The 14,416-nt window shown below is 32.9% G+C and overlaps 1 protein-coding gene across 1 annotated transcript in view; it reads right to left on the bottom strand.

Moving 5' to 3' along the window:
* The window catches only part of GFRAL (GDNF family receptor alpha like), a gene marked incomplete at its 3' end in the record, with an annotated part of 57,763 nt that extends 43,986 nt beyond the window's left edge, over window positions 1-13,777 (bottom strand). The window contains exons 1-3 of the mRNA XM_081294992.1: window positions 13,732-13,777; window positions 9,875-10,009; window positions 7,117-7,269 (exon numbers count right to left, since the gene is read on the bottom strand). Of these exons, the coding sequence (XP_081151118.1) occupies window positions 7,117-7,269; window positions 9,875-10,009; window positions 13,732-13,753 (310 nt within the window). The 5' untranslated portion in view covers window positions 13,754-13,777. The remainder of the gene's footprint in view (window positions 1-7,116; window positions 7,270-9,874; window positions 10,010-13,731) is intronic.
* Between the last annotated feature and the right edge of the window lie 639 nt (window positions 13,778-14,416).

The raw sequence follows: 14,416 nt of genomic DNA, 5'->3' as shown, positions 1-14,416 counted from the left end.
ATATCAAAATATCCGGAATCACACATTTTCCCATACTGGATCATCCTCCATCATGTTTTGCTTTCTTGTTTTAAAAGCCTTCTAACTGGCTTTCCTACTCAGGTCTTTCTTCTCTTAGTTTTCAAACAAATAACAACAACAAAAAAGATCCTATTAAAGATTAAAACTCAGGCCATGCCTCTCTCCTGACCAAAACCTTCCATGATTTACTATATGACTTAGAGTAAGAGGCAAGGTTTTGAAATAACCTACAAGTACATATGTGATTTTGCATCTGTTATGCTTCTTATTTCCACTCCTGCACCTCTCTCACTTGCTCTTTCAATTCTAACTACGGTGTCTCTGCTCGTCCAAACTCCAAACACATTCACAACTCCAGATTTTTTTAACTCACTGTTTTTTTCTGCCTTAACTATTCTGTCCCCCAGATACCCACATGGTGCATTTCCTTGTCTTTTGAAATATTTATTTAAACATTAATTTCCTCAAAGCACCCCTCTGACCACTCCATTAAAATTACAAACCACCTACTCAGATCTCTTTTCCCTCTACATGTTTCATAATTCTTTTTAGCACTCATTGCTGCTTAAAAATATACATTAAAAACTTTATCCTGTTAATTTTCTCCAGGTTACACAGTAGATGCTGTGGTGCACCTCTCAGATCCCCTGGGTGATCTAGGTACTAGTGTTTCCCACATCCTAGGTGTATTGTTGGATGATAGGTCACCCCCATACTTTTCCAATCATTGCCTTGCTCTAAGGGAGGTAGTCATAACAGGTCACAGACTTTTCCAGGTACAAAGGACCAGCTCCCTTGAATCTATAACTCTGAAAGTCCATTCCTGGAACAAAGCTTTCTGTGGAAGCAGTTAAGTTATTTCTCCAGAGTAACCATATTTCATTTCTACCTCTCCTTCCATCTAACTCTGTGTCTTCTTTTTAGCCTTGGTTCCTGCGTGTGCACCTCAATACATTTCCGACATGTAAACCTCTGTCTCTGTGTCTGTTTCCAGGGAAACTGGTACAGACACTCCTGGAGTCAGAATGCAAGCTCCTGGAGAGCAGTGATTTTTGTTTCATTTTGTTTCATTTACTCTTTTATCTTAAGACTCAGAATATGGCCTGTGGCAATCACAATAAATAAATGATCATCACTTACCACATTTAATCCTTTTATTTAATATTTAAAATCCTCTGAAAGATAGCATGAAGGACATATTTGTTTTTAAATCCTATTGCATAGGACCTAACACATTGTAAATGTCTCCTATTTGTTCAACGAATGAATGAATGAAATTAACATTATGTCAAAACCTCAAGACACATTTTCTCTTCTTTGTAGTCCCCTTTGGACACAGTTGTGGTATTGAGCTTTCCAATTTTAGTTTTCTAAGATAAACACAGAAGTGATAGAGTTGGAATGATAAGCCAAATATTTTCCCTCATTTTTGTGATTATACTGATTGCTGCTAATTTCGATTTTGTGAATACCAACCTAAAGCCGTATCTTCACTGAACCCATCCTCAGTGTCTTCACTTAAGGTAGGGACTTGATTCATTTGAGCATCCTGCATACAAATGTCTTCAAATAAACTTTTCCAAATTTGAGTACAGTCTACTTTTGAAGGGTCACTGCATGGACACTTCCATAAAATCATTTCTTTCAGCCTTTCTCTTAATGCTGCACACAGTTGTCTTCTACCCAGGCTCTTGCATTGTTCTGTCTCTCTGCCACAAGTTTTCTTAAAATTCTCATAAAACATAGTGCACTGTTCAGATTCCTGACATACATGGGCACAGTCAGTCTTCTGTTCAGTCATTAACGATGTATCTTTCTTATGGAACCACTGAATAGTATTTGACTTGGAAGCCAAACTGGAGGACAGTGTTAACTCTCCTATAAATGAAAAACAACTAAAAATGAAATAACTTCATTTATTTATGACTCTTCAATATGCTTTTAATAAAGCATATAAACATATTTTTTATAAATATCCCAATACCCCTTGTCTTTCAAAAATCAGTGGGAAATTAATTCAAAGGAGCAGTTACAAATGACGTTGAATTTTTGAAAGTTGAGAAACCAAACAAAATTATTTAGAGTTTGCATAAACAACATAATGTTAATGCTCATTTTTAATGGTATTTTGTCCTTTCCATTTACTGTCTGTCTTTTCATTACATCTTCATGGTTAATAAAATCATTTAACTTATGTATAAGGCAATCCATTATTTCTTAAACAAATTTTTATGAATTTCCATTTTCTCCCACAAATGTGCCTTTACTTAAGTGTTTCTCTATCCATGCAAAGTCAATTTAGACATTTTTTGTAATTCCTCTGTCCCCCATGAAATGAATTATGTAGATATACTGTTTGTCTATTTTAAAACTTCTATATGTACATCTTGTACATGGTAAGGTAAGACGTTTTGGCCCATACTCAACAGCAATTTTTGCCCTTTGGTGGTTCTACTGCCTTCATTGAGAACACATCTTCTATTAGAAAGACCCAATAAGCCTAGAATTGTATAAATTTTATATGAAGAAGATGGGGAGAGTAACTTCAGCACAAGATTCTTAGTAGATTTACAGGCTTTTTTTTTTTTTTTTGTCTACTTCTAAAATGTCTTGCCTTCCTCTGAGGCACTTCAAGAAGACTTCCACGTCATATGTAGCAGGGCAGGCCTGTAATCTCAGTGACTGAGGAAGCCAAGGCAGAAGGACAGCAAATTCAAGGCCGCCCCAGCAGTTTAGCAATACATTGTTTTAAAATTTTAAAATGAGGGGGAGGGGGGAAAGGCTGGGAATATAGCTCAATACCAGAGCACTATTGTGTTCAAACCCAGAACTGGGAATAAATAAATAAATAAATAAAAAGACCTCCACTGCAATGCTTCTGAGACTTTAGTATTCTTCCTCTAGCCATTCTTTCTTGTCTTCAGGATGTCTGCTCTTCTTGTACTTTTAAGTTAAATTTTTTTTCTATTAAATGAGTGTTCCCACACATTAGTTTTTCAAATGCCTCATACTTATGCAAGATCCAGACAATATGACCACCTTCATGTTTTAAAAGTGTGTAAGTACAAACCTCCGTTGCACTCTGCTGAGCACTGTGCGGCCTCCATTGTGCACGTGTTTTTGCTACTAGACCATTTTCCACCTTTACCTAGTAAGACCTCACAATGAATCATTATATTTTATAAATCAGAGTCCTAAATAAGAACAGATACCATCTCTTAAATCCCTAATAGCTAGCATGTCCAGGCATTCATGTACAAGATGTAGGTAATTTAATGCTGCCCTGATATAATTCACTCTCTTATATTGGTAATTATATATTTTGATATGAAATAAAATGTAAGGCTACCTAAATGTCAACATATTTGATAATATATACTTGTAATATAACTGAATATTTGTAACAAAATAATTGAAATTTGTATATAAAATATAGTATAACTATATATGTATATGTATATAGCCACTTTAAATTATATATCCTGACTAAATATAAATTTGGCTCAATGTTGTCAGATACTCAAGAGCAGGGACTATCTCATCTAGAATCATATACCTCAGAGTTTATACAACATCTACATATATAAATTGAGTAAAAAATATCTTAGATACAAGATTTAGATGCTCAAAATAGTTAATGAATTTTAATATTTACATCATATATTTATTGATCATTTTCTATCTTTCAGAAACTTGGGAGTTTTAGCATATTAAAAAAACCAGAAATGCCAAAACCAATTTTTCCAAGAATAGAAATGTATATGCTGGGGAACATTTTGGTAAAGCAAAAGAAAGAAAGAGAGGTCAAGGCTTCCTGGAGAATGCTGCAGCTAATACAGAAGGAATGCTAAAATTTCAGTGTTTATTTCCTTTACTATTTTAAGCTGAAATATCAGCAATCCCTTGAATATGCCTTCCAAACCTAACAATCAATTAAGGTCTATCATGAAGTGCATTTGTGAAATTGTTTAGGTCTTCTTTTCAATCTCATAGTTCTAAGGTTTTTGTAGGATTGGTTTATCAATATTTCCACATTGCAGGGTTTAATAATTTCCATGTGGGAAAAGTGGTTTTAGCATGATAGTTGATTTCATTTTAACTGCTCTCTACTTGTATATATGTGCTTAACTGATAGCAATATTTTATCCTAACTTGGTGTGATAAAAATGATGATCGAGATAGAAATGTTTCAATTTCTTGAAACAAAACAATATTTTGATAAATATTTCAACATGCCTTACATTTCTGACTACTTCAATCTAAAACTGGTAGAGATCCCTATTTAGCAAACTAATGTCATTCACAGGACCTATCCTATTTAATGTCTCCTTTTAATTGCTAACTATTTTCTGGGTCCCCTCTTTTACTAGTTTTAAAAATTTAACAGTAGTTTCTTTTCCTACCATTAAAAACTTCCTTTTGGTCTCTCTAACTAGATTATGACATTGTTACTGAAAATACTTTTCTTCTCCTTTCCTAATGAATTTATTTTCCTTTGTGTTTTTATCTGCTCATAAGTCTTTAACTTCAAAATTTGTGCCTCTATTTTATATTTTTCTTCTCAACTCAAAATCTCTGTTTCCAAATACTAGTTGAATAAGGCATGTTCTATTACTTCTTTATTTTCAATTTTATTTTTAGCATGGGAAACTTCATAAAAAATTATAAACATTCATAATTTGAATGTTCCAAAGAATGTTTCAGAAAAAAAAATGCTTCCAAATATAATGATATTTTTGTTCCCAATCCATAATTCTTCTTTATTTTTATTTCATTGTAATCGCTTTGAATATCATGTTTAGTACATTTTCTTCTCCCACTATTCAGCTGGTCACCAGTTCCTACTAATTATAACTCATAGACATACTTAAAATATCCCCTCTCCTTATAATTCTCAGCACATGTGTTAGTTTAGGCATGTGACACTGTTATAGTTTGGATGTGAGGTGTCCCCCAAAAGCTCATGTGTGAGACAATGCAAGAAGGTTTAATGGTGAAATGATTGGATTATGGGATCCTTAACCAAATAAGTGAATTAATTCCATGATAGGGATTAACTGAGAGGTAACTGAAGGTGGGTAGGGTGGGGCTAGAAAAGATGAGTCATTAGGGGCATTCCTTTGGGGTATATTTTTGGTGAGCTGACCTCAGTTTATCTCTCTTCTTCCTGATCATTATGTGAACCTCTTCTCTCTACCACACTCTTCTACCATGATGTTCAGTCTCACCTGGGGCCCTAAGCAATGAAGCTGTCCTCCTGTGAAATGAGACCTCTGAAACCGTGAGCTCCTGAATAAACTTTTCCTCCTCTACAGTTTTTCTAGTAGGGTCTTTTAGTCACAGTAATGAAAAAGGTAACTAAAACAGATGCCTTGCCACCAAATTATTTTGATGCTTTTTAATTTATATCCTGCTTGCATCTTTCTCTCCCTTCCATTCCATCTTCTACCTTACAACCTTATCACTTGGAAAGCTGATTCTTCATTCCTCTGTTTAAAATCGATAACAGATCCTCATATCAAAGGTTTAAAGTCTAATCTCATTAGAAAGCTGTAAGTTCAGCTTGCCTCATTTTTATTAACATCTGGTTTCTCTCCAACATTATATCCATTCTAATACTTTTCCATTCTACAATCCAACTTAACAAAAGATTTGTTGCTCTCCAAATGTGCTCTGCTTCATTGTATTTCCTCTATTTTAAAAATCCATTTTGTTTGCCTCCCTAAAGAACACAGTTCACCCTAAAAGGCTATGTCTGCCACAACTTTTAAAAATTATTTTTATAAAATAAAAATTGAAAAGTGGTGCTTAAGCACTGGCACATCTCCAGCCTTTTTTAATATTTTATTTAGAGACAGGGTCTCACTGAATTGCCTCAGGGCCTCACTAAGTTGCTGAGGCTGACTTTGAACTTGAGATCCTCCTGCCTCAGCCTCCTGAGCCACTGGAGGAACAATCTATGACTGCAATTCTGTGAAATCCTCTGGGTCACCATTATTTCTTCCTATATGACTTTGAATATTTTTTTTGTGTGTGAATATGTGCATAACTATTATATAGAATAGAGTACATTGTACAAATGATATTCGGCAATCATCATTTTCATTAAGGATTGAAATCATATTAAATATGTTTTCAGATGAGATGGAAATTAAACTAAAATCAGTAAGAAAGACACCTGGGAAATCCCAGATATTTGGAAATTAAGCAACAAGTTTCTAAACCATGAGTCAAATGGGAGATCCCAAAGAAAAGAAAATATTCTGAATTAAATAAAAATTAAAATATAGCATAACAATTTGTGTGTGTAGCTAAGATAGTTCTTGAAAGGAAATTCACGGTATTAAATATTCATGTCAGGAAAAGAAGAAAACCTTAAATCAATAATGATCCAAGTTTTTATCTGAAGAAAATAGAAAATTAAGAACAATTTAAAATCACCACAAACACACACACACACACACACACACACACACACACAAAATGAGCCAACAAAGGGCAAAATCAGAAAAGAGAAAGAGAAAGAAGGAACACAAATTATAAACACCTGAATGAATGAGAGGACATCACTACCACTCCTACAGACATTAAAAAGAACAGAATATTAGAGGAGCAACTTAGAGATGGCAATAAAAAAAGAGTTCATTAGAAACTCTAAATATAAAAATCCATAAAATGGAAGACACCAACTACTAAAGCTCACTCATGAAGAAACAGATAACTGAATTAGTATTTTAACAATTAAGTACATTGAATTTGTGTCTTGGAACTTCCAATGAAGAATAGCCTAGGTACTTTCACTGGTTGATTGACTTAATCTTGAATAAAAAAAATAATGCCAGCACTTTGTATACTGTTCCAGAATACGAAAGAGAAGGAAACACTTCTCAGTTCATTTGAAGAGGCCAGTGTTAGTCAGACAACAAAACTAAAGATCTTATAAGGCAAGACAATATGCCAATATACTACTACATTAACATAGATACGTCAGCAAAATATTAGCAATCCAAAACCTTGCAATAAGAAAAAAGAATAATATGTCATGATTTAGCAGGATTTAGCTTTGGAACAAAGACCTGGATGAATAAGCATTACCTGATTTATTGACACATTCTTTTCCAAGAAACTTGTTCACAGTACAGTACAGGTCATCTGTGCAGAGACACTCTTTAAACTGGAAATTGCTGTCCACGAAGGACTGGATTCTCAGGTTACAGTGTGATAAATTACTTATCTTGCAGGGGTCACCTGGATTTAACAATCAAAATATAACACTCCAGATATTAATGTGAACATAACTTTTGGATCCTTTTCTCCAAAGTACTTTATAATTTATTTATTTACTTAGTACTAGTTGAACCCAGGGGTGCTTAACTTTTGAGCTGCACCCCAAGCCTCCCAAAGCATCCAGATGCCAATCTGGGTAATTCTTTAGTATGACAAGATTATATAAGGTTGTTGCAGGATGATCAAATAAATGACTTTTTACACAAGATATCTATTTTTACTGTGCTTTTCCCAGAACATACTTCATAAAATAAATGGAAACTTTCTGCATTTTAAAGTAGTTTGTCCTGACATAAAATGCCAATATTTGCACTTCGGAAATACTCAAAGCTGTCCTTTTATGAAATCACCAGAATGATTTCTATTCTGTCATTTTAGATACTTCATTAGCTATTTTGTCTTAATCTGCTATTTTATTTTATATGTCATTCTGATATATGTAGGTGGCTCTAAATTTATTGAGAAATGAAGTGAACCTGGCACTTATAAGCACTCCATAAATATTATTGAACAAATATTTTATAACTAATAATATTTAATTTTCTGTTTTAATTTAAAAAGCTATATACCTCTATCCCAGTTTTCTTTTATACATTGTTCTGGATAAAACCACTTAAGTTTATATTGTCTGTGAATTTGAAAATATTTCTATTTCATGTTTATGCATGAGATAATTATGCAAATATTTTTGCAATTTACCACAAATGTCTTGCTATTATATACTAAAATATATAAATAAGTGATAATTCATGACACATGAAGTGTGATATTTTAGAAACCCATTTTAAATTGCCTTATATAACAAGGAGTTTCATCATCAATACAAATAACAAATTTCGTTGTCCACTGTCTTCATCATAAAATTATTTTATTACTTTAAGCAAATTATTTTTCCTGAATAGAAATATGAATATTGAATTAGATAGCTATAACTTTCCTTCCAGTGTGAATAGTCCATGTACTTCCTCAAGGACACAGAAGAGCAGAAACTGTCTGCCTTCCTACACATTCTGTATAATTCACTGAGGTCATGTTGCTGGGCCAAGCCTGCTGATGGATATTGTACACATGGGCATTGTTAGAACTGAAGGTTGCTACTTTTTAACACAATGCAGTCTGAGGTAAAGGAAGCATTTGAGGATATGAGCAATATGTGATCTAATCTTTGTAAAATGGAGAAATGAAAAAAATAATGAAATACATTTTGAATTTCCCTTTAGTATTTGTCTTACAGAATGTTTCACAACATTCATCAGCATTTAGAATATTATAATAGCCATAATATAAGATGGTTATTTTTCATTATGTTAAAATGTTGCATTTTAAAACTAATTTTATCATGCCATTATGAGGACAATGTCCCCCTGTATAATCAGTTTAATATGTGTATTTTGTGTGAATGGAGCCTTACTATAATGATTTTGTTATCCACTGTACTGCCTACATGCCCTAGCTGACTTTCCACCCTGATCTTGTCTGTCTTTGAGGACAGAATGTCTTAAGACCACAGGCTCCTCTTCAGTGGGCTAGCCAAAACCATTCAGATTCAAGATGGCTGCCACAGTGATTCCCCAGACCTCTAAATTCATTTTAATCTAATTTTCATACTGAGCAACACATCTATAAGCCACCCTGATAAGAAGCACCCCACCATAAAAGGAGAGAAAATATATGGTGTTTGAGTTCTGAGAAGTCTCCACCTATTCCAGGAAAAGACATAAATGTCCTTCACTTTATTAGCCTCTCTCTCCCCTAATTTCTTTTCTCCACTCCCCAACAGGTCAAAAAATTGATTTCTTAGTCTGTTTCCCACTTCTGTTACCCTTGGCCAATACAAGTTTCTTTTGCTGCTCATCCAGTACTGAGTCTTGTTATAGGTCTTGTGACTCTGAGAAGGAAAATGGGCCCAATTTCCAATTTTCATTTTGAGGAATTCCCCATTCAGGGAATGATTTGGTAAAATTTCATTTACTATATATGCAGTCACTATATAGTAAGACTTTCCCCCTCAATCGTTGTTTTCTTCATTTCTTGAAACTCCCTTCAAATATTTGGAATGTAGTATAATTTAAAAATTTAAAATTTGTTTTAAATGACTCTTGACAGAACTGGAATGAACAATAGTGTGTACTTTATAAGAATAAAGAACAAACATTATAAATGTACAAATAAATAGCAATGGTTATCCCAAACATTATTTTTTAGTCCTTGACAAATTGACATATTAGCAGAATGCTATTTTATTTGAAGAATTTTATTCGTGGTTCTAAGAAGCACACATATCATTGGAGGATTTTTTTTTTTATAAAACAAGTAAATGTAATCTTTAATTTTGCATAAATCTGCCCTAAGTGTTAATCAGAGCCTGTTAGTAATTAATCATATTCTTTTGCAATGAAATTCACCAAAACATGATGGAATGTAGATTAAGTGAATGTCAAAATTAAGTAAGATACTTAACATGAAGATTAACTTAGTTTCTAGAATTGTGGAAGAAAATATCAAATCTCATTTTTATCTTAGATAAAAGAAATCATTTGAGTTTATTTATAGCAACTTGTTTTACCTGAAACATTGCAGGCATCTTCCATTATTCTCCATGCATGTTTGCATCCATGTGCATCACTTAAGCATTGCTCTCTTAAATATGCACAAACATTGGTGTGGGAAGCAGATCCATTTTCTGAGCTTAGTCTCATAGCTTGAATAACAACAAGAAGACAGCAAAAGTTTGCGATGTTGCAGTCTGGTGGTTATTTTCCCCAAATCTAAGTTATTAAAAGAGCAGAATTGTGGAAAATAAAGCATGGTAAAATTATTATAAGGCTGAAATGCATCTTAAACTCCCCTCTAGCTGTAGATCTGTATTTCTCCTGTGTAAGATTCTTCAATGAATTGTCTGTACTGATGCTTCTCATTCTCACCACCTATTTTCAACCTACTTATCTTTAGAATTTTTCAACTTATTTATTTTTAGGACTCTTATTTGATCCAAACTACTCTTTAAAAGGTTTCTAATCACCTCATTAATATCAAATTTAATAGATTTAAGACTTTATCTGACCTCTTTTGACCATTAGTCATTTTGTTGATGTATTTGTTTTGGGATTATCTTTCTTTGGCAACACTTTTATTGATTGTCTTGATATTTATCCAATCAATATATTCTGGCCATAATGAATCTCTCCGAGAATTACCTTGATCTCCTGTTAAAATGTATTTTCACTTAGGTTCTGTCCTTGGACATTTCCCATTCTCATCTTATGCATTCTCTGTGGACAATTCTATGCTCTCTCAGTTTGAACTAAATTCCCTAGGCTAGGCTGGGGATATAGCTCAGTTGGTAAAGTGCTTTCCTCACATGCACAGGGCCCTGGGTTCAAGCCCGAGCACCATACCCCCCCACACACACACAAAAAAAAAAAAAAAAAAAAAAAGAAAGAAAGAAAGAAAGAAAGAAAAGAAAGAAAAAAGAAAAAAAGAAAAAATTCTCTAGGCCAATGATTCTCAAAAATGTGATTCAAACCAATATTTTCCAATATTATAGCCACAGATAGAAAATAGTTTCCTCTATCTGAATGTTTGAAACTATAATTTCTCTAACATTGTCCTTTTCATCACTATTTCCTAGTGGACCATAAGCAACGTCACCATTATCAGAGGCACCCAAACCAGAAATCTTACATTCATGATAAATTCCTTGCATATCCTCAGTTTTACTCTTGCACATCTCTTCTTACAAAAATTGACTCTCACTTAGAGCATTTGATTAACACTTTCATTGGTCTGTCTGCCTCCAGTTTTATCTTATTCTGATATATTCTTTATACCGCCTAGTATACCTAATGCACCATTCTAGTATTGTAATTTCTCTGTTTAGACCTTTTGGGTGGCTCCTTATGACATGTTCCAGATTCCTCACCATGCACAATATGGAAATCCACAAGAATTTATAATTTTCCAAAAGTTCCATGCTGTTTTACATCTCTGAGGATTTACTGTGTCATCCCTATAAATATTCAATTGTTTTCTTCTGAATAACTCTCTTTGTCCTTTCAGATTGACCATAATCTTTACCTGTTTTAAGGAATCTTTCTCTGAATGCTATACCATCCTTTCCCTACACCCAAATTAAATTGACACCCTTTACTTGTTATTCTAGAATCTTGAGATTTCCCTGATTGTCGATTTCACCTCTCTCTAGTATGTGTTCATGTGCTTCTTTTCATCACTGAGTTCTAGGGTTTTATTGGGTAGCACTGGAGTTCATTTTTAGTTTTATCCCAAGATATTCAATAAATGCATGTTGTTTCAAACAAAACAGTTGTTTATAGGTCAGTAATACATAAATAAATAACATCTAATCAAAACAACACCTTCCAAATATTTACAAGTTATTCTTAGAGGAGGAGAAATGGTTTCAGAAAGTTTTCCAAAGGCAATCAAGAGATGCCAATGCTAATTTAATATGTTATAAAAGCAATTCAAGTTCATTTGACAACAATGCAAACCATCACTTGATTAATAAATTTATAGAAAACCATGGAGACTACAATTGAGTTATAGTTATATTAACTTTAAGGTATATTTTAATCACATTTGAATTTGAATATTTATAAAGATGATATTAATTATGAACCACCTGTGACAATATAGAGTTATAGGCTTCAAGTAAAGCCTTGAAATCTTTTCTGCTGTCTTATCTCTTTTGAAACCTTGCTTCCTAAGAAGATACCAAGACAACTGATTTGACCATGTGTACTACTTGCTGGGTCACTGCATTTGGAGGTTAGGCACATGGGTGTGGCTTCGTGACATTTTTCTTTTTGAGGGTTAGAGTGGAAATCGACATTGTCAGCTTTCTATTATTTTCAAGTGTTCAGGAACAACCTCATCTAGCTAAACCCCTGTGCTCTTAACTTGGCTAGCCTAGATAAAAAGGGTGTTTTTGATTCTGGTGAAAATTTACTTGGATTAATCCAGTTTTCAAAAACCCTTATATGGGGATTTTATGTCAAAAATGTAACTTATAAGAAACTGGCATTTTGCCATTTATCATCTGTCTTTTAAATGGTTACTTCAAGAAATTTACAGGTGATGATCCTGAATATATCATCAAAACATCACCAGTACCTCTGCTAAATGATAATTTATGAATTCTACATAATATCATTCCTAAATCTACTTCACCTCCTTTGACATTTTCAAATTTTGGTTGAATAATACACTTAATTGATTATTTTACATGATTTTTCATACCTTCCACTCAAATACAATACTGAGTTAATTAAAGAAACCATACTGATGATTTTGCCTGCAACACCCCAAAACATAATTATCTTTCTAAAATATGTCTTATTCCTTCTTAAAATTTGTGACTCTATATTTAACTCAAGATTTTTCAAAAATTCTCCTGAATTGCTCAGTGAAAATTAGGTTCTATTTTAAAATTAATAATAAGAAGAATGCCTCACATAATAGAACTGTTATTTATACAAAGAAAGACTGAAAATATATTAAGGATTCCTATCCTTCTTGAATTATCTTTAACTCAATTTAGTTTGACTCTCCTTTTAAAGTTTCACACAATTTGAAATAAAGTTCTTTATTTTCTTGTCCACAGTTATGCTTTTGTTCATCAATATCTATTAGCCTAGGGTAAACAGAAAACACCCTGGCTTTGTTTACTATTATCCAGCTATAATTACAACTATCACTTTCCTGAATTTAATTTACAAGTTTCACTCAACACTGGAGAAGATAGAAAAACTCCAATAACACACAAAACAAGTAGATTGTTATTGATTCTACATTAAACACAGATGAATTCATTTTCATCATCTTCTTACAATATAGTCATAGGATGTAATATAGGAGAGGCAATTCCATACTTAGGTCATTAAATTTGATCAAAATGTGAAACATTTAATGTGGTGTTGTTTTATTCTACTAAATGAATCTTAGTAATATTAATATTTTAAAATTAGAGAAAATGAGTGTTTTAAATTAAAATCTTTTAATTTAATTTTAAAATAAAATAGATAATAATTCAAAATTTTTCTTATAACTTGTAAATAGATACTGGAAGATTTCATTTCTTTTTAAAGACTCTAGGACTTACATGAATTTCATAAAATCCTGGTAAATAACTCAAAGTCATTGAATTATTGTACAATTAAACAGAAACAACCACAATGATTAATGCAATTCCTACATTATTCATTTTCTATCAAGTTAGAAATAAATAAATAAAAGAACTGTACATTTCTGTCAGTGATGAACGATGCTGAAACATAAATGTGTAGTGTAATTGGTATTCTACATAATAAACCCGTTAAGTTTAAATCATATGGGACTATATTCAGTTTGCAAATAATTAGTACTACAATGAGTTCAGATAAACCAGAAGCGCCATTCACTTACCCAGTAAAATGAGCACTATCATGCCGGATGACTTGGGGCTGTTCACTTGAACGAAATGCACATGTACTTATTCCTGCCACGTCCTAACAGAAACTGTCCTAAATAAGGTTTCAGCTTCTGTTTGTGTACTAAGAACATTACTAATTCAAGTCAACTTCCTATGTCACCATTTCCTCACCAATCTTTCCTGAGCTGTGAACTTTCCTAATTATATTCAAATTCAATTATTCTCCTGAGTATGCTAATCCTGGATATTATGCTTCCAAGAAAGCCCACAAACCAATAATAAGGGAAATGATACATACTCTGCACATTCGTGAGAAAGCAGTTTTTTTTTTTTTCCTTCAGCTGGGATATTAAACTGTGTAAAAATCTCCCCAATACGACCCAAGATTTTCCAAGACATTTGAGCTCACTCAGTTTCCATCTCAGTTATGGAAATGATTTCATGTAGTTGGAGGACATGCTCAAGGAAAAAAGACATAAGCAGTCCTGAAAAATTACTGGAAATTCAAGTTCCCATAGTATAAGACTGGTTTACCTCATCTTCCTAAATGAGGAAAGTTTTGCTCCATGTTCCGTAAACCCCAGTGTGTTTAGAAATTTTGTCACTTTATTCACAGTTTCTCCCACTCTTCAAATTCAGCTATGCTGTAAAAAAAAAAAAAATAAAATAAAAAAAAAA

This window comes from Spermophilus citellus (genome assembly GCF_964194105.1).
Source record: "Spermophilus citellus genome assembly, chromosome: 5".
Classification (NCBI taxonomy): domain Eukaryota; kingdom Metazoa; phylum Chordata; class Mammalia; order Rodentia; family Sciuridae; genus Spermophilus; species Spermophilus citellus.
Note: the sequence above shows the minus strand (reverse complement) of the source record. Positions and strands in the feature narration are given on the sequence as shown.